Genomic DNA, 23,935 nt, shown 5'->3' with positions numbered 1-23,935 from the left:
TTGGAACTCTTTCTTATTGGTCTAACTAGGCAGACCAAAACTCCATCCCACCAAAACAGGCTGAAATTTCAGGCAGCCTTTTCAAACAGATTTTACACCAAAAGGCCATTATCATAACTTTCACAATTTCATAGTATTATTTCAACCTCATACTGTGGAAATATATCATTAAAAAAACATAACAGGAAAATCATGTTTTTGACTGCACTAGGCCTTTAACCAATGTATTCATAGTAATAGCTAGACTGCACCTGTATACGGTTCCCAGCTGTATGTAGTGAAAGGCATCTATCTTCATCAGCAAAGCCCTTTGGACATCATAGTGCAGTCCTCTGACAACAAAGTTAGGGATGTACTCATACTCTCGCAAGCCCTCAGGGTACTAAGGCAGAAGAAAAAAACATTTTATTTTTACCTTTATTTAACTAGGCAAGTCAGTTAAGAACAACAGTGGGTTAACTGCCTGTTCAGGGGCAGAACAACAGATTTGTACCTTGTCAGCTCGGGGATTTGAACTTGCAACCTCCCGGTTTCTAGTCCAACGCTCTAACCACTAGGCTACCCTACCGCCCCTCCACTCTAACCACTAGGCTACCCTGCCGCCCCATGAGAAAATGAGACGTTATCACTGAAGCTTGGAGCGGAACAGAAACAAGGATCTATGGTTTATCACCATTTATTGGAGACACAGATTTTAAAACGCTCAGTCAAATCTTCGTTCTTTGAACATAGGCTTTGCAAAAAGTCCACTTATACCAATTCTCAGAGGAAGATCTTGAAAAGGCTGAATACTTTTTTTAAAAACACACTACTTTAACTCATTTTTCTCCAATGATTTTCTCACCACTATTAGAAAATAATTTGTTAACTTTAACAGACAGACACTGACAGTATAAATAGAACCTCTATTTGGAAAAATATGCCAAGTGGGGTTGTCAAGGTTACAAACAAAGACATGGCCTGTGCTTTGTCAAGTCCAACAGAATTACATGATATAACAGTCTTCAGTTAATATGATTTGATGAATATGCATCTGGAGCAGAGTGGTCTTTCATGTGCCAGTGAGTGCAGTCTTATGCCAGTGCTAGTTTGGCCTGCCAACGACCAAAGGATTTGGTTGTACTGCACAAACACGACCTGGGGCCGTATCCACAAAGCATCGTAGAAAACGTCCAAGGAATCACGTTAAAACATGTTTTAGGACAACAACAACAACAACAACAACAACAAACTCTCAACGTAGGTTTTAAGATGACACAGCTGACAAACTGAGCCAGGAGTCGAATCAACTCGTAAAAAGTGTTGCTCATCTGGTAATCACGACAGCTCGAGGTACCGCAAAGGACAGAGAGAGATGACGTTTATTGACATTGTTGCAAATTACAGGGAATACCAATCGCGATGAGACAAGCTGTGAACTCCATAGAATGCTTCAGACAACCACAGGGAATGTGACTGTACACCAAATGTTGCAATGATAAACCAATATAATTTCTGCCTATTGCGCTCCAAAGGGAAAACTTGAAATAACATGATAATTTAATTAACCTATCAAAAAAAAAAAAAAAAAAAGTTGATTTATTAGCCGAGTAGTTATTATTTATTTAGGCATATCATGTGAAATGGGACTTGTGAAATCATTTTCAAAAGCATTCAATGGCAAATTGGCAATGACCATAGGAGCTGTTTGTGACATCATCAATCCTATGATCCTATGATTGTTGTGTTGTCAGACCATAGGAGTTTAGAGTGACAACGACCATAGGAGTTTAGAGTGACAACGACCATAGGAGTTTAGAGTGACAACGACCATAGGAGTTTAGAGTGACAACGACCATAAGAGTTTAGAGTGACAACGACCATAGGAGTTTAGAGTGACAACGACCATAGGAGTTTAGAGTGACAACGACCATAGGAGTTTAGAGTGACAACGACCATAGGAGTTTAGAGTGACAACGACCATAGGAGTTTAGAGTGACAACGACCATAGGAGTTTAGAGTGACAACGACCATAGGAGTTTAGAGTGACAACGACCATAGGAGTTGGCTATTTATGTTCTTGCTATTTACGTTCTTGCCAACTCCTATTGGCAAAACACGACAAACAGATCTGGGAAACCAGAATAGACAAACAGACCCCCCCCCCCCGGCAAGGAATTGGCAATACAACACAAACTTGGTATAATCTTTTCCATCTAAACGGACACATGAGCACCAACATGTCAAATTGAGTGTCAAATGAAAATAAAGAGTCTATATTTTTGAGAAATTAAGTCATGATTATTTCAAGCATTTTCCCTTCTAAAAAATGAGCAGTAAGCAAAGGCTCAGATCATTTCTAATTTCTCTCCCTCGTGTAACGAAGATAAAAGTTCACAAAAGTAACATGAAAAGGTAGATCTACTAATTAGTTACTGTGTGTTTACTGATATCAAGTTTAATAATTATTATGTGATTAAAACTCATAATTCTTTTACCAAATCGGTAGCGGATTTAACAAGAAAATAACAACAGAATTACTGTAATTGAATCCGCTACAATGGGATATCAAGGTAGACACAAACCACAGTTGGGTCACCTGCTACTTCCACTGACTGTTATGTTCAGCTCATAGTGTCTCCTGTTACTGTCCTCCCTTCTACTGACTGTTATGTTCAGCTCATAGTGTCTCCTGTTACTGTCCTCCCTTCCACTGACTGTTATGTTCAGCTCATAATGTCTCCTGTTACTGTCCTCCCTTCTACTGACTGTTATGTTTAGCTCATAGTGTCTCCTGTTACTGTCCTCCCTTCCACTGACTGTTATGTTCAGCTCATAGTGTCTCCTGTTACTGTCCTCCCTTCTACTGACTGTTATGTTCAGCTCATAGTGTCTCCTGTTACTGTCCTCCCTTCTACTGACTGTTATGTTCAGCTCATAGTGTCTCCTGTTACTGTCCTCCCTTCCACTGACTGTTATGTTCAGCTCATAATGTCTCCTGTTACTGTCCTCTCTTCCACTGACTGTTATGTTCAGCTCATAATGTCTCCTGTTACTGTCCTCTCTTCCACTGACTGTTATGTTCAGCTCATAGTGTCTCCTGTTACTGTCCTCTCTTCTACTGACATACTGTTATGTTCAGCTCATAGTGTCTCCTGTTACTGTCCTCTCTTCCACTGACTGTTATGTTCAGCTCATAGTGTCTCCTGTTACTGTCCTCTCTTCTACTGACATACTGTTATGTTCAGCTCATAGTGTCTCCTGTTACTGTCCTCCCTTCCACTGACTGTTATGTTCAGGTCATAATGTCTCCTGTTACTGTCCTCTCTTCCACTGACTGTTATGTTCAGGTCATAATGTCTCCTGTTACTGTCCTCCCTTCCACTGACTGTTATGTTCAGCTCATAGTGTCTCCTGTTACTGTCCTCCCTTCTACTGACTGTTATGTTCAGCTCATAGTGTCTCCTGTTACTGTCCTCTCTTCCACTGACTGTTATGTTCAGCTCATAATGTCTCCTGTTATGTTCAGCTCATAGTGTCTCCTGTTATGTTCAGCTCATAGTGTCTCCTGTTACTGTCCTCTCTTCCACTGACTGTTATGTTCAGCTCATAGTGTCTCCTGTTACTGTCCTCTCTTCTACTGACTGTTATGTTCAGCTCATAGTGTCTCCTGTTACTGTCCTCCCTTCTACTGACTGTTATGTTCAGCTCATAGTGTCTCCTGTTACTGTCCTCCCTTCCACTGACTGTTATGTTCAGCTCATAGTGTCTCCTGCTACTGTCCTCCCTTCTACTGACTGTTATGTTCAGCTCATAGTGTCTCCTGCTACTGTCCTCCCTTCCACTGACTGTTATGTTCAGCTCATAGTGTCTCCTGCTACTGTCCTCTCTTCTACTGACTGTTATGTTCAGCTCATAGTGTCTCCTGTTACTGTCCTCCCTTCTACTGACTGTTATGTTCAGCTCATAGTGTCTCCTGTTACTGTCCTCCCTTCTACTGACTGTTATGTTCATCTCATAGTCTCCTGTTACTGTCCTCCCTTCTACTGACTGTTATGTTCAGCTCATAGTGTCTCCTGTTACTGTCCTCCCTTCTACTGACTGTTATGTTCAGCTCATAGTGTCTCCTGTTACTGTCCTCTCTACCACTGACTGTTATGTTCAGCTCATAGTCTCCTGTTACTGTCCTCTCTTCCACTGACTGTTATGTTCAGCTCATAGTCTCCTGTTACTGTCCTCTCTACCACTGACTGTTATGTTCAGCTCATAGTGTCTCCTGTTACTGTCCTCCCTTCCGCTGACTGTTATGTTCAGCTCATAGTGTCTCCTGTTACTGTCCTCTCTTCCACTGACTGTTATGTTCAGCTCATAGTGTCTCCTGTTACTGTCCTCCCTTCTACTGACTGTTATGTTCAGCTCATAGTGTCTCCTGTTACTGTCCTCCCTTCCACTGACTGTTATGTTCAGCTCATAGTGTCTCCTGTTACTGTCCTCCCTTCTACTGACTGTTATGTTCAGCTCATAGTGTCTCCTGTTACTGTCCTCCCTTCTACTGACTGTTATGTTCAGCTCATAGTGTCTCCTGTTACTGTCCTCTCTACCACTGACTGTTATGTTCAGCTCATAGTGTCTCCTGTTACTGTCCTCTCTTCCACTGACTGTTATGTTCAGCTCATAGTGTCTCCTGTTACTGTCCTCCCTTCTACTGACTGTTATGTTCAGCTCATAGTGTCTCCTGTTACTGTCCTCCCTTCCACTGACTGTTATGTTCAGCTCATAGTGTCTCCTGCTACTGTCCTCTCTTCTACTGACTGTTATGTTCAGCTCATAGTGTCTCCTGTTACTGTCCTCCCTTCTACTGACTGTTATGTTCAGCTCATAGTGTCTCCTGTTACTGTCCTCTCTACCACTGACTGTTATGTTCAGCTCATAGTCTCCTGTTACTGTCCTCTCTTCCACTGACTGTTATGTTCAGCTCATAGTCTCCTGTTACTGTCCTCTCTACCACTGACTGTTATGTTCAGCTCATAGTGTCTCCTGTTACTGTCCTCCCTTCCACTGACTGTTATGTTCAGCTCATAGTGTCTCCTGTTACTGTCCTCTCTTCCACTGACTGTTATGTTCAGCTCATAGTGTCTCCTGTTACTGTCCTCCCTTCTACTGACTGTTATGTTCAGCTCATAATGTCTCCTGTTACTGTCCTCCCTTCTACTGACTGTTATGTTCAGCTCATAGTGTCTCCTGTTACTGTCCTCCCTTCCACTGACTGTTATGTTCAGCTCATAGTGTCTCCTGTTACTGTCCTCCCTTCTACTGACTGTTATGTTCAGCTCATAGTGTCTCCTGTTACTGTCCTCCCTTCTACTGACTGTTATGTTCAGCTCATAGTGTCTCCTGTTACTGTCCTCCCTTCCACTGACTGTTATGTTCAGCTCATAGTGTCTCCTGTTACTGTCCTCCCTTCCACTGACTGTTATGTTCAGCTCATAGTGTCTCCTGTTACTGTCCTCTCTTCCACTGACTGTTATGTTCAGCTCATAGTGTCTCCTGTTACTGTCCTCTCTTCCACTGACTGTTATGTTCAGCTCATAGTGTCTCCTGTTACTGTCCTCTCTTCCACTGACTGTTATGTTCAGCTCATAGTGTCTCCTGTTACTGTCCTCCCTTCTACTGACTGTTATGTTCAGCTCATAATGTCTCCTGTTACTGTCCTCCCTTCTACTGACTGTTATGTTCAGCTCATAGTGTCTCCTGTTACTGTCCTCCCTTCCACTGACTGTTATGTTCAGCTCATAGTGTCTCCTGTTACTGTCCTCCCTTCTACTGACTGTTATGTTCAGCTCATAGTGTCTCCTGTTACTGTCCTCTCTTCTACTGACTGTTATGTTCAGCTCATAGTGTCTCCTGTTACTGTCCTCCCTTCTACTGACTGTTATGTTCAGCTCATAGTGTCTCCTGTTACTGTCCTCTCTTCTACTGACTGTTATGTTCAGCTCATAGTGTCTCCTGTTACTGTCCTCTCTTCAACTGACTGTTATGTTCAGCTCATAGTGTCTCCTGTTACTGTCCTCCCTTCCACTGACTGTTATGTTCAGCTCATAGTGTCTCCTGTTACTGTCCTCTCTTCCACTGACTGTTATGTTCAGCTCATAGTGTCTCCTGTTACTGTCCTCCCTTCTACTGACTGTTATGTTCAGCTCATAGTGTCTCCTGTTACTGTCCTCCCTTCCACTGACTGTTATGTTCAGCTCATAGTGTCTCCTGCTACTGTCCTCTCTTCTACTGACTGTTATGTTCAGCTCATAGTGTCTCCTGTTACTGTCCTCCCTTCTACTGACTGTTATGTTCAGCTCATAGTGTCTCCTGTTACTGTCCTCTCTTCTACTGACTGTTATGTTCAGCTCATAGTGTCTCCTGTTATGTTCATCTCATAGTGTCTCCTGCTACTGTCCTCTCTTCTACTGACTGTTATGTTCAGCTCATAGTGTCTCCTGTTATGTTCATCTCATAGTGTCTCCTGTTACTGTCCTCTCTTCTACTGACTGTTATGTTCAGCTCATAGTGTCTCCTGTTACTGTCCTCACTTCTACTGACTGTTATGTTCAGCTCATAGTGTCTCCTGTTACTGTCCTCCCTTCCACTGACTGTTATGTTCAGCTCATAGTGTCTCCTGCTACTGTCCTCCCTTCCACTGACTGTTATGTTCAGCTCATAGTGTCTCCTGTTACTGTCCTCTTCCACTGACTGTTATGTTCAGCTCATAGTGTCTCCTGTTACTGTGTTATGTTCCTCCCTTCTGTCCTCCCTTCCACTGTTATGTTCAGCTCATAGTGTCTCCTGCTACTGTCCTCTCTTCTACTGACTGTTATGTTCAGCTCATAGTGTCTCCTGTTACTGTCCTCCGTTCTACTGACTGTTATGTTCAGCTCATAGTGTCTCCTGTTACTGTCCTCCCTTCTACTGACTGTTATGTTCATCTCATAGTCTCCTGTTACTGTCCTCCCTTCTACTGACTGTTATGTTCAGCTCATAGTGTCTCCTGTTACTGTCCTCCCTTCTACTGACTGTTATGTTCAGCTCATAGTGTCTCCTGTTACTGTCCTCTCTACCACTGACTGTTATGTTCAGCTCATAGTCTCCTGTTACTGTCCTCTCTTCCACTGACTGTTATGTTCAGCTCATAGTCTCCTGTTACTGTCCTCTCTACCACTGACTGTCATGTTCAGCTCATAGTGTCTCCTGTTACTGTCCTCCCTTCCACTGACTGTTATGTTCAGCTCATAGTGTCTCCTGTTACTGTCCTCTCTTCCACTGACTGTTATGTTCAGCTCATAGTGTCTCCTGTTACTGTCCTCCCTTCTACTGACTGTTATGTTCAGCTCATAATGTCTCCTGTTACTGTCCTCCCTTCTACTGACTGTTATGTTCAGCTCATAGTGTCTCCTGTTACTGTCCTCCCTTCCACTGACTGTTATGTTCAGCTCATAGTGTCTCCTGTTACTGTCCTCCCTTCTACTGACTGTTATGTTCAGCTCATAGTGTCTCCTGTTTACTGTCCTCCCTTCTACTGACTGTTATGTTCAGCTCATAGTGTCTCCTGTTACTGTCCTCTCTACCACTGACTGTTATGTTCAGCTCATAGTGTCTCCTGTTACTGTCCTCCCTTCTACTGACTGTTATGTTCAGCTCATAGTGTCTCCTGTTACTGTCCTCCCTTCCACTGACTGTTATGTTCAGCTCATAGTGTCTCCTGTTACTGTCCTCCCTTCTACTGACTGTTATGTTCAGCTCATAGTGTCTCCTGTTACTGTCCTCTCTTCTACTGACTGTTATGTTCAGCTCATAGTGTCTCCTGTTACTGTCCTCTATTCTACTGACTGTTATGTTCAGCTCATAGTGTCTCCTGTTACTGTCCTCTCTTCTACTGACTGTTATGTTCAGCTCATAGTGTCTCCTGTTACTGTCCTCTCTTCAACTGACTGTTATGTTCAGCTCATAGTGTCTCCTGTTACTGTCCTCCCTTCCACTGACTGTTATGTTCAGCTCATAGTGTCTCCTGTTACTGTCCTCTCTTCCACTGACTGTTATGTTCAGCTCATAGTGTCTCCTGTTACTGTCCTCCCTTCTACTGACTGTTATGTTCAGCTCATAGTGTCTCCTGTTACTGTCCTCCCTTCCACTGACTGTTATGTTCAGCTCATAGTGTCTCCTGTTACTGTCCTCTCTTCTACTGACTGTTATGTTCAGCTCATAGTGTCTCCTGTTACTGTCCTCCCTTCTACTGACTGTTATGTTCAGCTCATAGTGTCTCCTGTTACTGTCCTCCCTTCTACTGACTGTTATCATAGTTCTCCTGTTATGTTCATCTCATAGTGTCTCCTGTTACTGTCCTCTCTTCTACTGACTGTTATGTTCAGCTCATAGTGTCTCCTGTTACTGTCCTCCCTTCTACTGACTGTTATGTTCAGCTCAGTGTCTCCTGTTACTGTCCTCTCTGACTGTTATGTTCAGCTGACTCCTGTTATGTTCAGCTCATAGTGTCTCCTGTTACTGTCCTCCCTTCCACTGACTGTTATGTTCAGCTCATAGTGTCTCCTGTTACTGTCCTCTCTTCCACTGACTGTTATGTTCAGCTCATAGTGTCTCCTGTTATGTTCAGCTCATAGTGTCTCCTGTTACTGTCCTCTCTTCCACTGACTGTTATGTTCAGCTCATAGTGTCTCCTGTTACTGTCCTCTCTTCCACTGACTGTTATGTTCAGCTCATAGTGTCTCCTGTTATGTTCAGCTCATAGTGTCTCCTGTTATGTTCAGCTCATAGTGTCTCCTGTTACTGTCCTCCCTTCCACTGACTGTTATGTTCAGCTCATAGTGTCTCCTGTTACTGTCCTCCCTTCTACTGACTGTTATGTTCAGCTCATAGTGTCTCCTGTTACTGTCCTCTCTACCACTGACTGTTATGTTCAGCTCATAGTGTCTCCTGCTACTGTCCTCTCTTCTACTGACTGTTATGTTCAGCTCATAGTGTCTCCTGTTACTGTCCTCCCTTCTACTGACTGTTATGTTCAGCTCATAGTGTCTCCTGTTACTGTCCTCTCTTCTACTGACTGTTATGTTCAGCTCATAGTGTCTCCTGTTATGTTCATCTCATAGTGTCTCCTGCTACTGTCCTCTCTTCTACTGACTGTTATGTTCAGCTCATAGTGTCTCCTGTTATGTTCATCTCATAGTGTCTCCTGTTACTGTCCTCTCTTCTACTGACTGTTATGTTCAGCTCATAGTGTCTCCTGTTATTGTCCTCCCTTCTACTGACTGTTATGTTCAGCTCATAGTGTCTCCTGTTACTGTCCTCTCTTCCACTGACTGTTATGTTCAGCTCATAGTGTCTCCTGTTATGTTCAGCTCATAGTGTCTCCTGTTATGTTCAGCTCATAGTGTCTCCTGTTATGTTCAGCTCATAGTGTCTCCTGTTACTGTCCTCCCTTCTACTGACTGTTATGTTCAGCTCATAGTGTCTCCTGTTACTGTCCTCTCTTCCACTGACTGTTATGTTCAGCTCATAGTGTCTCCTGTTACTGTCCTCTCTTCCACTGACTGTTATGTTCAGCTCATAGTGTCTCCTGTTACTGTCCTCCCTTCTACTGACTGTTATGTTCAGCTCATAGTGTCTCCTGTTACTGTCCTCTCTTCCACTGACTGTTATGTTCAGCTCATAGTGTCTCCTGTTACTGTCCTCCCTTCCACTGACTGTTATGTTCAGCTCATAGTGTCTCCTGTTATGTTCAGCTCATAGTGTCTCCTGTTATGTTCAGCTCATAGTGTCTCCTGTTACTGTCCTCCCTTCCACTGACTGTTATGTTCAGCTCATAGTGTCTCCTGTTACTGTCCTCCCTTCTACTGACTGTTATGTTCAGCTCATAGTGTCTCCTGTTACTGTCCTCTCTACCACTGACTGTTATGTTCAGCTCATAGTGTCTCCTGTTACTGTCCTCCCTTTCACTGACATATTATGATGTCTTCACTATTATTCTATGTAGAAAATAGTCCAAAATAAAGAAAAACCCTTGAATGAGTAGGTGTGTCCAAACTTTTGACTGGTACTGTATATATATATATATATATATTTTTTTTTTTTTTAACTGTTTGGACTTAGGCGACCTGAAAAAAATGCTTAGGCGGCTCGCCCAAGGATTACAATGGCAGACAAATCCCTGGAATGGTCAACAGTAGCCCTGTCAGAGAATCTCAGTCTGCATCCTGGCTCGTAGGGAGATACAATATCTGAGATATAGGATGGGGACTGTACTGTACTCTACTGTGATGTCATAGACATAGACGTCTACGATTGTTTCAGATTTTGTCTGGTCCGGAAAACAACCAAATGTGGACTTGTTTGGGGGCGGAGCTCATTAAACTAATAGCCCATGTGTAGAATAATAAGAATAATAAAAATAAGGATAATAAAAATAAGGATATTGCATATTTCTTCCTTTGTGTACCTATTTAGGATACATCACCATGAAGAGAATGATATTCAGATCCATAATCATGCATTTCTGTATAGTTACAGGTCAGGGACATGTACTTCTGTTACCATAATGCCATTAGCGGAGGTAAATCCACTTCACCTACTGTAATTCAATCGAGGACAGGCTTTACTGAATGAACAAAGACGGAATGCAATATGACATTTGATTAAATAGTCTGTCGAATTGCCTCGTCTCAAGAGGGAAGATCCTAGGAGCCAGATTAGGTGAGGGCAGATAGCCCCAATGCGGTACTGCTAGCATCAAAACAACCCCGTTGGGGTAAAGGAGTTCTGTTGACGGGCATTAAGGATATTATAGCTGGTGGTGGGAGGGAAGTGGATGGCAACAACTGCTGGCATCAAAACAACCCCGTTGGGGTAAAGGAGTTCTGTTGACAGACATTAAGGATATTATAGCTGGTGGTGGTAGGGAAGTAGATGGCAACAACTGCTGGCATCAAAACAACCCCGTTGGGGTAAAGGAGTTCTGTTGACAGACATTAAGGATATTATAGCTGGTGGTGGGAGGGAAGTAGATGGCAACAACTGCTGCAGAAAAACAGCAAGTGAGAAAACATGGGGAATTTAACATATAAATACATCCCAAGATTTACACCCCATTGGTTAAGAGAGAAGGAAGTGATCATTGTAAGAGTGAGCCCATAGGTTGAACAGCAAGCGTGAGGAATGTGCAGTATCGTGCCGTGCTTATAGGCTATAAGGTCAATAGGTGAAGGACATTTCACAACATGGCTAATAGGAAAGAGGAGAAACAAGACGTTATGATGATGATGATGATGATGATGATGATGATGATACGTTAGTATTCATTCCCACTATGCCCGTAGAATATGAAACAGAGTGAATTATGTTATACTTACTGAATGAAGTTAAACGAGCATTCAAACCAGCCTTCCTGATTGCACTTTCCTAAACTCTATTTCAATCTAGTACATTTTAACTGAGCGAACAATAACGACAGAGGGAAGATCCTCGAAGCCAGGTAGGTAGGCAGGACCGCTGGCATCGAAACCCACCCCAGAATAATCAGTTACTTACCAGGGAGAAGGGATGCAACGAAACAACAATTGGATCTAAAGATTAAAAACAATGACTATCTACATGTAAAATAGACGCATGAAAGAAATATAACAGAAGTGAGATTATACTGTGTTGGAAAGTATTATGTGTAATTTTCATTAAAACATGGGCAGGTTGAACACCATGTGTTAAGACGAAATGCTACGTAGGCTTGTATGTAGGACCTCTGTAATGCAATTTGTATGATATAATGAGACATTGGCTTGGCGTCGAACTAAGTCATACAAAGTGATAGGGACACGTGCCAAAGAGTGTCTGACCGAATGGCGGCCTGCTGAGTGCCTTGATGATGAAAGTGTAATAATGAATGACTATATGAATGAGTTTAAAATGGATACTCGCCAACTAAAGTAACTTTTGAAAGCTATGATAAAAAGGACCATTGCTGAGAGGACGGACGATAGATTTGGGCCTAACATGTAAGGTGTAAGCAGAGCATGAGGGTGAAGGTTGAATTATATCCTAACGTGGCTGCAACTACAGTTCTGAACGAGTGACCAGTGACCAGGTAAAATATTACCCCTTTATATAACTTGAGAGGAGATGAGTGAAAACAGATGTGGGTTGTAGAGAGATGAAAGGAGAATGACGGGGATCAGAGCGAGGTCAAGCAGGAATATATATTAGCATAACGCATGAGAATGGATTCAGTGTAAGTGCTAGCTATGATGATAGTACCCTAGGAACCTGATTTAAAAAGCTTGAGAGTGAGGCTCTAGTGATTCACGTGAAAAGACCAAATCAGAAAAACCTAAATCACATGAAGGAAAGTGACAGAAGATGCGAACTGGCCATTAGAAGGAAACCAGGGAAAACCAGTCAAAAAAGACGTCAACGCCGAGGGAAACCACCTGAGGGCTACGAGCATATGCTGTAGAACAGGAAGTAGCAGGTAGCTTAGCACTGAGAATAAAAGTGTTGCGATGAAGAAGAGTCGTGCTGACTGAATATGAATGGGCAAAGAGACAAAGCAATGAAACAAAGCAACAAGAAGTAAGTAAGTGTTGCCTGAGAGAGTGTTTTCGCCTAGTGTGCGACATGCCGTTGATATTCCTGAGATGAGGCCCTCGATAGAGTTACCGTTTACCTGTAACGTAAAAGGGCAACAAACTGCAGAAAGGTTCAATTAAAGCATCTTGAGATTATCAGGCACTGTTGTAACATGAAAAGGCACTTGAGTAAAAGTGTAAATTAAAAACTTGGACGTGCAGTTGCCAGATGAACATTGCACGCTAGCAGTGAAATGAGCATTAATACATGAAATGAGTAAAGGACCCAGCATGGTGGAACCCATTGCTCTTACCTCCCTCACTAGCTTTAAGCACCAGCTGTCAGAGCAGCTCACAGATCATTGCACCTGTACATAACCCATCTGTAAATAGCCCATCCAACTACCTCATCCCCATACTCTATTTATTTATCTTGCTCCTTTGCACCCAAGAATCTCTCCTTGCACATTCATCTTCTGCACATTCTACCATTCCAGTGTTTAATTGCTATATTGTAATTACTTCGCCACCATGGCCTTATTGCCTTTACCTCTCTTATCCTACCTCATTTGCACATACTGTATATAGACTTTTCCTACTGTATTGTTGACTGTATGTTTGTTTATTACATGTGTAACTATGTGTTGATGTATGTGTCGAACTGCTTTGCTTTACCTTGGCCAGGTCGCAATTGTAAATGAGAACTTGTAATCAACTGGCCTACCTGGTTAAATAAAGGTGAAACAAAAAATGAAAAACATTTTAAAAATTACTGGGCAGCCTTCATTTGCAAACTGAAGGTGATGACTATGGGACCAACCGTTGTTAGTTGGGTAGGATGTTAGCTTGCATTTCCCCGAATTAGTTCAGGTAAGATGTAACCCTGGTTATTAGAAACTGAAGCTCCACCTGTAACAATGAACAAAAAGTATTAGAATAAAGACAAGTACATGAAATTAGCATTAATAGGCCTACAGGTGTACAGGCAGCACAACTGAAGCTGAAAGCCACAGTTCTTAATTGATAGATGAATGTCGATGGCAGTTTGCTGCTGGGAGGCTGGAGAACATAACCATTATTCAAGATGTAACTGATTGCAAGGACTGACTCAACATATCAAGTTATTGCAGAAGATCTTGTGTTAATGAGATGAAATACAAAATTAAATGTAAATGCCCCCAATGAACCGACAGTATCCCCTAGGCCCCCAATGAACCGACAGTATCCCCTAGGCCCCCAATGAACCGACAGTATCCCCTAGGCCCCCAATGAACCGACAGTAATCCCAGTATCCCCTAGGCCCCCAATGAACCGACAGTATCCCCCCCCAGGCCCCCCCTAATGAACCGACAGTATCCCCTAGGCCCCCAATGAACCGACAGTATCCCCTAGGCCCCCAATGAACCGACAGTATCCCCTAGGCCCCCAATGAACCGACAGTATCCCCTAGGCCCCCAATGAACCGACAGTATCCCCTAGGCCCCCAATGAACCGACAGTATCCCCTAGGCCCCCAATGAACCGACAGTATCCCCTAGGCCCCCAATGAACCGACAGTATCCCCTAGGCCCCCAATGAACCGACAGTATCCCCCCCAATGAGGCCCCCAATGAACCGACAGTATCCCCTAGGCCCCCAATGAACCGACAGTATCCCCTAGGCCCCCAATGAACCGACAGTATCCCCTAGGCCACCAATGAACCGACAGTATCCCCTAGGCCCCCAATGAACCGACAGTATCCCCTAGGCCCCAATGAACCCAGTATCCCCTAGGCCCCCAATTAACCGACAGTATCCCCTAGGCCACCAATGAACCGACAGTATCCCCTAGGCCCCCAATGAACCGACAGTATCCCCTAGGCCCCCAATGAACCGACAGTATCCCCTAGGCCCCCAATGAACCGACAGTATCCCCTAGGCCCCCAATGAACCGACAGTATCCCCTAGGCCCCCAATGAACTGACAGTATCCCCTAGGCCCCCAATGAACCGACAGTATCCCCTAGGCCTGTAGGTTCTCTCCCAGACTCATGGATAGAACATTTGCAGTGTAGCACAAGGTAACCAGTCCATCCAGTATGCATAATAATACTGGATTACTAGAATGTGTATAGGCTAGACCAATTATGTACCAACAACATCTGAAATATATATATATATGTTTTCTTCTTCTGCCGTACGTAATATGCAGTAGGTAATTAGGCTATGTATTGTATAATGACACAATCATTATTTAAATTCAGTTACATTTTTGGGGGGAGCTTGGCATCACATACATTACATTACATTACATTACATTACATTCATACATTACATTTCATACATACATTACATTTCATACACACACACATGCATACATGCATACATACATATACGTACATACATACATGCATACGTACATACATACGTACATACATACATGCATACGTACATACATACATACATACATACATACATACATACATACATACATACATACATACAATCTGCTAGCTGTACGGTGCTATACAGCACATCAGTAAAACAACAGCTTGATGTGTGGACTTTATTTTATACAATGTATGTTTTCATTGCTTGCTAGTAAATAAATAAATAAAATCGGTCTTCCCTTTAAAAAAAATGTAAAAGTTGGATGTGTCTGAATATTCGTTAATTATTCAACAGCAGTCGACAAGGTTGTTCTGGTTCTGAGGCCTGCAATGCGCTAATGTTGTGTCAAATGGACATTGTGCCAACCCTCTACAACCTGGCATGGTATAATTTGCCCTCGCCCTTGGCGAGACAAAAAAAGAATGATTGCCGACCTCCTATACCTGCAGAGTGGATTAGTATCCGAGACTATACAGTGTTGGCTCACAATGTACTTTTATAATCCGTTTGTAAAAGAGGCAATTTACTGTTCATCCCTGTCATGTACTTACATCCATTTCTGTTAAGGCATTAACTACAGTTATTTAGCATTCTCATTCTCGGAGTGAAAATGTTTGCAGAGTTCACAACCTGCTACACCTCTGAGAAACAAGTTTTGGTTTATTTCGTAACCATCAGTTACACGACCCATGTGAGAGAATGTGTCTGGTTTCTCTGTCCTGTTAATGTTGACGGAGCACGCATAGAAGTACCTGGCCTGCTTCTCGCCAACGTCAAATGTAGGAAAGTGCCCATTTGTGCCCATCTGATTTCTGATTGTTTTAACTCACCAACACTAATAAGGTATAATAAGCTTCTCAGTCATTTTTTTCTTCACCTCACACGGTAATTCAATAACATTGATTTATATATATATATATATATATATATATTTTTTTTTTAAACATCCATTCAAAATGCCAATTTCATCTTCATACTATACCATAGTTGTCCCCTCAAATAGTTTCCTTGTCAATTAATAATATTTTTGACTACTTTCAGAAAAGTCTAAGGTAGGGCTAGGTTTTTTAATACGTTTTAAGGAAAGGAGAAATAGTTACTTGTGTCTGACATGTGTTGGTGACTTTGATTGACAGGTGCTTTTATGGGCGTGTGCAGGCTGATTCTCTCTATAGGCCCACATGTCCTTTCCGAAAATGTCCGAAAGTAGCCTGTCTGTCTGGACTCCCATCTCTTTAATAAGAATCAAAACACTCCTGTCGTGATTTAATCTTGTTAAAAGGCCTATTTTTAGTAGCTTAGGCTAAATTATTTATCTCATTTCATGCGTCTTGCCTTTGAAGAACATATGCCATCGACTGACCGCAGTAAGCAAGGTTTGTGATGTTATGAGAATATTTGGGAAAAGTAGGAGAAAACCCATCGGACTTCGTTTGAATGATTTTGTGAGTCAAAATAAGATCTGATGGGTTCTGGATTTTGACTCCTAAACTTTAAATATGATTAATTATCAGGTATCCTATTGAAATATTGAGTGCCATAGTCTGGTTATCTGTCTCCCGACCCCTCCTGTCACAGCCTCCAGTATTTATGCTGCAATAGTATGCTCCCTCTAATTCTCTCTCCCTCCCCTCCCAGAGGACTCCCTGACCTGATGACTCCTTGCTGTCCCCAGCCCAGCTGGGCATGCTGCTGCTCCAGTTTCAACTGTTCTGCCTGCGGCTATGGATCCTTGAACTGTTCAACGTGCTACCTGGGATCCCTGACCTGCAGTTTTCTCTCTACCGCACCTGCTGTCTCTAACTCTGAATGAACGGCTATGAAAAGCCAACTGACATTTACTCCTGAGGTACTGACCTGTTGCACCCTCTACAACCACTGTGATTATCATTATTTGACCCTGCTGATCATCTATAAACGTTTGAACATCTTGGCCATGTTCTGTTATAATCACCACCCGGCACAGCCAGAAGAGGACTGGCCACCCCTCAGAGCCTGGTTCCTCTCCAGGTTTCTTCCTAGGTTCTAGGGAGTTTTTCCTAGCCACCGTGCTTCTACACCTGCATTGCTTGCTGTTTGGTTGATTTAAGGCTGGGTTTCTGTACAGCACTTTGTGTCATCAGCTGATGTAAAAAGGGCTTTATAAATACATTTGATTGATTGATTGATTGATTGATCTGTAGGAGGAATGTATATGGTGGAGGAAATTAAGCTTGAAATGTATTGAGTAAAGTAAGAGCAACAACATGTGGCAGGCACTGATAAGGGTGGAGATATGTGGTTCAGTGAGGAAGGGGGCCGAGGTCAGGTCAGGTCACATTAAGTGCTACCACGAAACTCTCTGATGAAGAGGATATGCTGTAGCCTGGGATCAGAGGTATTAAAGACGGCTGGATAGCCGCCTGCACCGGGTCGTTGGTCACGGCAGTAGCTAGAGGGGCCCGGGTGGAGATGGCTGCAGCAGCTGAATGGGGAGCAGAGGGGCCCGGGTGGAGATGGCTGCAGCAGCTGAATGGGGAGCAGAGGGGCCCGGGTGGAGATGGCTGCAGCAGCTGAATGGGGAGCAGAGGGGCCCGGGTGGAGATGGCTGCAGCAGCAGAATAGGTAGCAGAGGGGCCCGGGTGGAGACGGCTGCAGCAGCAGAATGGGTAGCAGAGGGGCCCGGGTGGAGACGGCTGCAGCAGCAGAATGGGGAACAGAGGGGCCCGGGTGGAGACGGCTGCAGCAGCAGAATAGGTAGCAGAGGGGCCTGGGTGGAGACGGCTGCAGCAGCAGAATGGGTAGCAGAGGAGCCCGGGTGGAGACGGCTGCAGCAGCAGAATGGGGAACAGAGGGGCCCGGGTGGAGACGGCTGCAGCAGCAGAATAGGGAGCAGAGGGGCCCGGGTGGAGACGGCTGCAGAAGCAGAATGGGGAACAGAGGGGCCCGGGTGGAGACGGCTGCAGCAGCAGAATAGGTAGCAGAGGAAGACGAGCCACAGCCTCGCGTCTTAAAATGTTGGTTTTTGTTTGGCATACATTTTAAAGTGAACAAATCTGAGTCAAAGCATAATTCTGTTACCGTGGAATTTCCTGTATGACAATTACCATAAGAGTTGTCAGCACTAACAGATCTGGGATCAGGCTACTGCTCCTCTGTTGTGCCACTTCATCTCTGTCACATTAAAAGACCCTCTGCTACAGATCTGATCTAGGACCAGGCTAGAGGAACAGACATTACCCTGTGCTCCTGGATGAGGATATCCCTGGCGATGTTAAAGATGAGGGTGTGGAGGTGTCTGGAGTAGAAGGCCAGAGTGTAGTCATAGTCAAACCCATAGATCTCGATGTCACCCAGACTCATCTCGTTGTTGGCAAAGATGGTGTCGGGGTTCACACTGTTCTTAGAGATCACAGGGATCAGGGCTAAATGAGAAGGAAAAACAAGAGGGTGGAGAACAAGAAGAATTACATGCATGTTTTACATTTCTTCCTCAAGCTTTCTCAATGTGTTGTGTCAATGTTGGTAAAAAAACAACTATTGCCCCTCTGCACATGAATACAAGCCTCTGTCATGCTCTTGCTGATTAGTGACATGAATTATGATGCATTACGATGCATCCGTGACCTCTGATATCATTTGTCAACACTATCATATAGGTTTCTAGCTAAAGGAGATCAATGCACCAATGCACCCTGAAAGTCTGCATATTTATTCATTTGTTATATATTTTTTATTTTAGGTCTGCATATAAGGTATGTGTATTGTAGGTATGTGCATATAAGGTATGTGTATTGTAGGTCTGTGCATATAAGGTATGTGTATTGTAGGTATGTGCATATAAGGTATGTGTATTGTAGGTATGTGCATATAAGGTATGTGTATTGTAGGTATGTGCATATAAGGTAATGTGTATTGTAGGTATGTGCATATAAGGTCATGTGTATTGTAGGTATGTGCATATAAAGTAATGTGTATTGTAGGTATGTGTATTGTAGGTATGTGCATATAAGGTAATGTGTATTGTAGGTATGTGCATATATACGGTAATGTGTATTGTAGGTATGTGCATATAAGGTATGTGTATTGTAGGTATGTGCATATACGGTATGTGTATTGTAGGTATGTGCATATAAGGCATGTGTATTGTAGGTATGTGCATATAAGGTATGTGTATTGTAGGTATGTGCATATAAGGTAATGTGTATTGTAGGTATGTGCATATAAGGTAATGTGTATTGTAGGTATGTGCATATAAAGTAATGTGTATTGTAGGTATGTGTATTGTAGGTATGTGCATATAAGGTAATGTGTATTGTAGGTATGTGCATATATACGGTAATGTGTATTGTAGGTATGTGCATATAAGGTATGTGTATTGTAGAAATGTGCATATAAGGTAATGTGTATTGTAGGTATGTGCATATAAGGTAATGTGTATTGTAGGTATGTGCATATAAAGTAATGTGTATTGTAGGTATGTGTATTGTAGGTATGTGCATATAAGGTAATGTGTATTGTAGGTATGTGCATATATACGGTAATGTGTATTGTAGGTATGTGCATATGAGGTATGTGTATTGTAGGTATGTGCATATAAGGTATATGTATTGTAGGTATGTGCATATAAGGTATGTGTATTGTAGGTGTGTGCATATAAGGTATGTGTATTGTAGGTATGTGCATATATAAGGTCATGTGTATTGTAGGTATGTGCATATATAAGGTATATGTATTGTAGGTATGTGCATATAAGGTATGTGTATTGTAGGTATGTGCATATAAGGTATGTGTATTGTAGGTATGTGCATGTAAGGTATGTGTATTGTAGGTATGTGCATATAAGGTATGTGTATTGTAGGTATGTGCATATAAGGTATGTGTATTGTAGGTATGTGCATATAAGGTATATGTATTGTAGGTATGTGCATATGAGGTATGTGTATTGTAGGTATGTGCATATAAGGTATATGTATTGTAGGTGTAGGTGTGTGCATATAAGGTATGTGTATTGTAGGTATGTGCATATACGGTATGTGTATTGTAGGTATGTGCATATAAGGTAATGTGTATTGTAGGTATGTGCATATAAGGTAATGTGTATTGTAGGTATGTGCATATATAAGGTAATGTGTATTGTAGGTATGTGCATATAAAGTCATGTGTATTGTAGGTATGTGCATATATAAGGTCATGTGTATTGTAGGTATGTGCATATATAAGGTAATGTGTATTGTAGGTATGTGCATATAAGGTATGTGTATTGTAGGTATGTGCATATAAAGTCATGTGTATTGTAGGTATGTGCATATATAAGGTCATGTGTATTGTAGGTATGTGCATATATAAGGTAATGTGTATTGTAGGTATGTGCATATAAGGTATGTGTATTGTAGGTATGTGCATATAAGGTAATGTGTATTGTAGGTATGTGCATATAAGGTAATGTGTATTGTAGGTATGTGCATATAAGGTAATGTGTATTGTAGGTATGTGCATATATAAGGTAATGTGTATTGTAGGTATGTGCATATAAGGTATGTGTATTGTAGGTATGTGCATATACGGTATGTGTATTGTAGGTATGTGCATATAAGGTAATGTGTATTGTAGGTATGTGCATATATAAGGTAATGTGTATTGTAGGTATGTGCATATAAGGTATATGTATTGTAGGTATGTGCATATAAGGTATGTGTATTGTAGGTATGTGCATATAAGGTATGTGTATTGTAGGTATGTGCATGTAAGGTATGTGTATTGTAGGTATGTGCATATAAGGTATGTGTATTGTAGGTATGTGCATATAAGGTATGTGTTTTGTAGGTGTGTGTATTGTAGGTATGTGCATATAAGGTATATGCATTGTAGGTATGTCCATGTAAGGTATGTGTATTGTAGGTATGTGCATATAAGGTATGTGTATTGTAGGTATGTGCATATAAGGTATATGCATTGTAGGTATGTCCATGTAAGGTATGTGTATTGTAGGTATGTGCATATAAGGTATGTGTATTGTAGGTATGTGCATATAAGGTATGTGTATTGTAGGTATGTGCATATAAGGTATGTGTATTGTAGGTATGTGCATATAAGGTATGTGTATTGTAGGTATGTGCATATAAGGTATGTGTATTGTAGGTATGTGCATATAAGGTATGTGTATTGTAGGTGTGTGTATTGTAGGTATGTGCATATAAGGTATGTGTATTGTAGGTATGTGCATATAAGGTATGTGTATTGTAGGTATGTGCATATAAGGTATGTGTATTGTAGGTATGTGCATATAAGGTATGTGTATTGTAGGTGTGTGTATTGTAGGTATGTGCATATAAGGTATGTGTATTGTAGGTATGTGCATATAAGGTATGTGTATTGTAGGTATGTGCATATAAGGTATGTGTATTGTAGGTATGTGCATATAAGGTATGTGTATTGTAGGTGTGTGTATTGTAGGTATGTGCATATAAGGTATGTGTATTGTAGGTGTGTGTATTGTAGGTATGTGCATGTAAGGTATGTGTATTGTAGGTATGTGCATATAAGGTATGTGTATTGTGTAGAACAACGGTCAGTAGGGGACCCCTGACCCATTGCTTTGATATGTTACACACGATGGGCTCATTTCCAGAGACAAGGAGATGGAGAGTAGGTTATCACTGTGCAAAACAACATGCCAGTGTCACAGTCTATGTCGATTCAGTCGGTGTCAACAACAGTGTGACACAGAGAGTCCTGGTCACTCGCCATCAGGTGACATGTCCAGTGTCTCCCAACTGGTACTGGTACAATAATGAGTACATGTTAAAATAACTACAATAATCCTACAATAAATCAAATGTATTTATATAGCCCTTCGTACATCAGCTGATATCTCAAAGTGCTGTACAGAAACCCAGCCTAAAACCCCCAAACAGCAAGCAATGCAGGTGTAGAAGCACGGTGGCTAGGAAAAACTCTCTAGAAAGGCCAAAACCTAGAGAGGAACCAGGCAATAACTGGTACAATAACAGTCCCCCCCCCCCACACACACACACTTGTTGTATTCGGCGCATGTGACAAATACAGTTTGATTTGAAGTACTTATTACAATAACTGGTACTTGTTATTAACATGCCACCGCTGATACAGTGAGTAACAAGTTGCGCCTAGCTTCTTTCAAAGGAATAAAAATAATTAGGGTTTGGACATTATTGTTTAACATCCTCAACCATATGGATTCAACAGATGCATGTCCTACCTTCGGTCTGTTTTTTGGTTTCGTTGTAAATAGACCACAACCAGTTGGTCATGTCTTGGCCACTTGCAGAAGTGGTACACATAGTAGCTTCCTTCGCATAGTTTTTGGCACAGGGTTGTTCCGCCAACACTTGGCCGATGAACCTACTGCGGGACACCGCACTGAAATTCCGCTCCCATAACCGAGCCTTCTTCCACGGCGTTCGGTTTCCGAAGTACCGTGGTATGTCGTGCTGCGCGTGGAAGGCATTGTAGCAATTGAAAAACTTCTGCAGAGAATCCTTATTCTTTAACAGACTCGAAAATGACAGTGACAAGGGCGTCATGGTTATGGATATCGTTCCCTTCGGATTGTCGGTTGCTTCTGTCTACGTCGTGGGATTTGGGTAAATGCATGCGGCTACAGCGCTGTTATGTATATAAATACAGAAACAGAATGCGCTAGTGTTCCGCCAGTAGCACAAACGATGGCGTCACTGTTGTATGGTAATGTAACGTTCAAAATAAAAGCCCGCATTTCAAAACATTTTAATGTGGATAACTCATTTAAAATATATAGAATTTTAATCAATGGCCACCTCTATTGTGACAGCAAGAAAATGCAATGAGTAATTTATGAAAACAAATAAATAATATGTTTTTAAAATATCGTTTTTTAATTGAACCTTTATTCAACTAAGCGAGTCGGTTAAGAACAAATTCTTACTTACAATTACGGCCTACCCCGGCCAAACCCGGCCAATTGTGCGCCGCCCTATGGGACTCCCAATCACGGCCAGATGTGATGCAGTCTGGATTCTAACCAGGTACTGCAGTGATGCTTCTTGCACCGAGGTGCAGTGTCCTAGACCACTGCGCCACTCGGGAGCTGTAGAGAGAACTTTTCTACCTGTCTCAGCTAAATTGGGGTGAAAAATGCAGGTATCTACTAACCAAATAGGTGGAGTTTTGGAGGAAAATGCATTAAAGGGAATTATAAACTGGGTTATAAGCTCCGCTAAGCATCGTGCCTGAGAACAGCCCCTAGCCGTGGTGTATTGGCCATATACCACACCCCCTGTGCATTATTGCTTAAATAATGCAATCTCTACAATGCCCATTAAGCCTATCAGAAATGAGTATTCAACAATGCCATGGTATAATTAAGTGATAATGCCAGAGAAGCTGATGTTAGGAGGATATATTGGCATGGGTGTTGTTAGGCAGGAGACAAAGTCGAGGGCCGGTAAACCGTGCCAATATATCCTCCAAACACTGCCTTTGTGGGCATTATCACTTTTATATAACAGCTTACCAACATAGTCAAATAATGATTGACATATTTTCATTAACGTTGTTTTGATTAATTTATTCATACAACGTCATCCTTCTACAAGATATAGTCCCGACACAAATCTAAGGTTGCTACCCAAACCGGGGGTAACAACCGTAGCATTCAAGATTAGACCCACCCGTTGTATAAATTACCGTAATCAAGTAATGGGAGGCAGGGAGAACAGTCTTCCTACTACTTTCCAAAGTGAGGCAGGATTTATTTCTATAAAAGAAACCAATCTTGATTTGGATTTTTTTTCTTCAGCTTTTCAAATTGTGTTTTAAAAGACAGCTTATCACAGCCAATCCAAATACCCAAGTACTTATAATGGATAACTTGATCAATTTGGGCTCCCTTCAATGTGCAAATATGCAGGTCCTCAGGATCAAAATGATGAGACCTAGAGGACAACATAAACTTGATTTTATTAGCATTTAG

General features: G+C 42.1%; 1 protein-coding gene across 1 annotated transcript in view; it reads right to left on the bottom strand.

Moving 5' to 3' along the window:
• The window catches only part of LOC115116229 (5'-nucleotidase domain-containing protein 3-like), a 43,437-nt gene extending 20,842 nt beyond the window's left edge, over positions 1-22,595 (bottom strand). The window contains exons 1-3 of the mRNA XM_065022301.1: positions 22,184-22,595; positions 18,184-18,368; positions 252-382 (exon numbers count right to left, since the gene is read on the bottom strand). Coding sequence (XP_064878373.1) covers positions 252-382; positions 18,184-18,368; positions 22,184-22,508 — 641 coding nt within the window. The 5' untranslated portion in view covers positions 22,509-22,595. The remainder of the gene's footprint in view (positions 1-251; positions 383-18,183; positions 18,369-22,183) is intronic.
• Between the last annotated feature and the right edge of the window lie 1,340 nt (positions 22,596-23,935).

Source organism: Oncorhynchus nerka, linkage group LG9a, assembly GCF_034236695.1.
Source record: "Oncorhynchus nerka isolate Pitt River linkage group LG9a, Oner_Uvic_2.0, whole genome shotgun sequence".
NCBI lineage: Eukaryota > Metazoa > Chordata > Actinopteri > Salmoniformes > Salmonidae > Oncorhynchus > Oncorhynchus nerka.
Note: the sequence above shows the minus strand (reverse complement) of the source record. Positions and strands in the feature narration are given on the sequence as shown.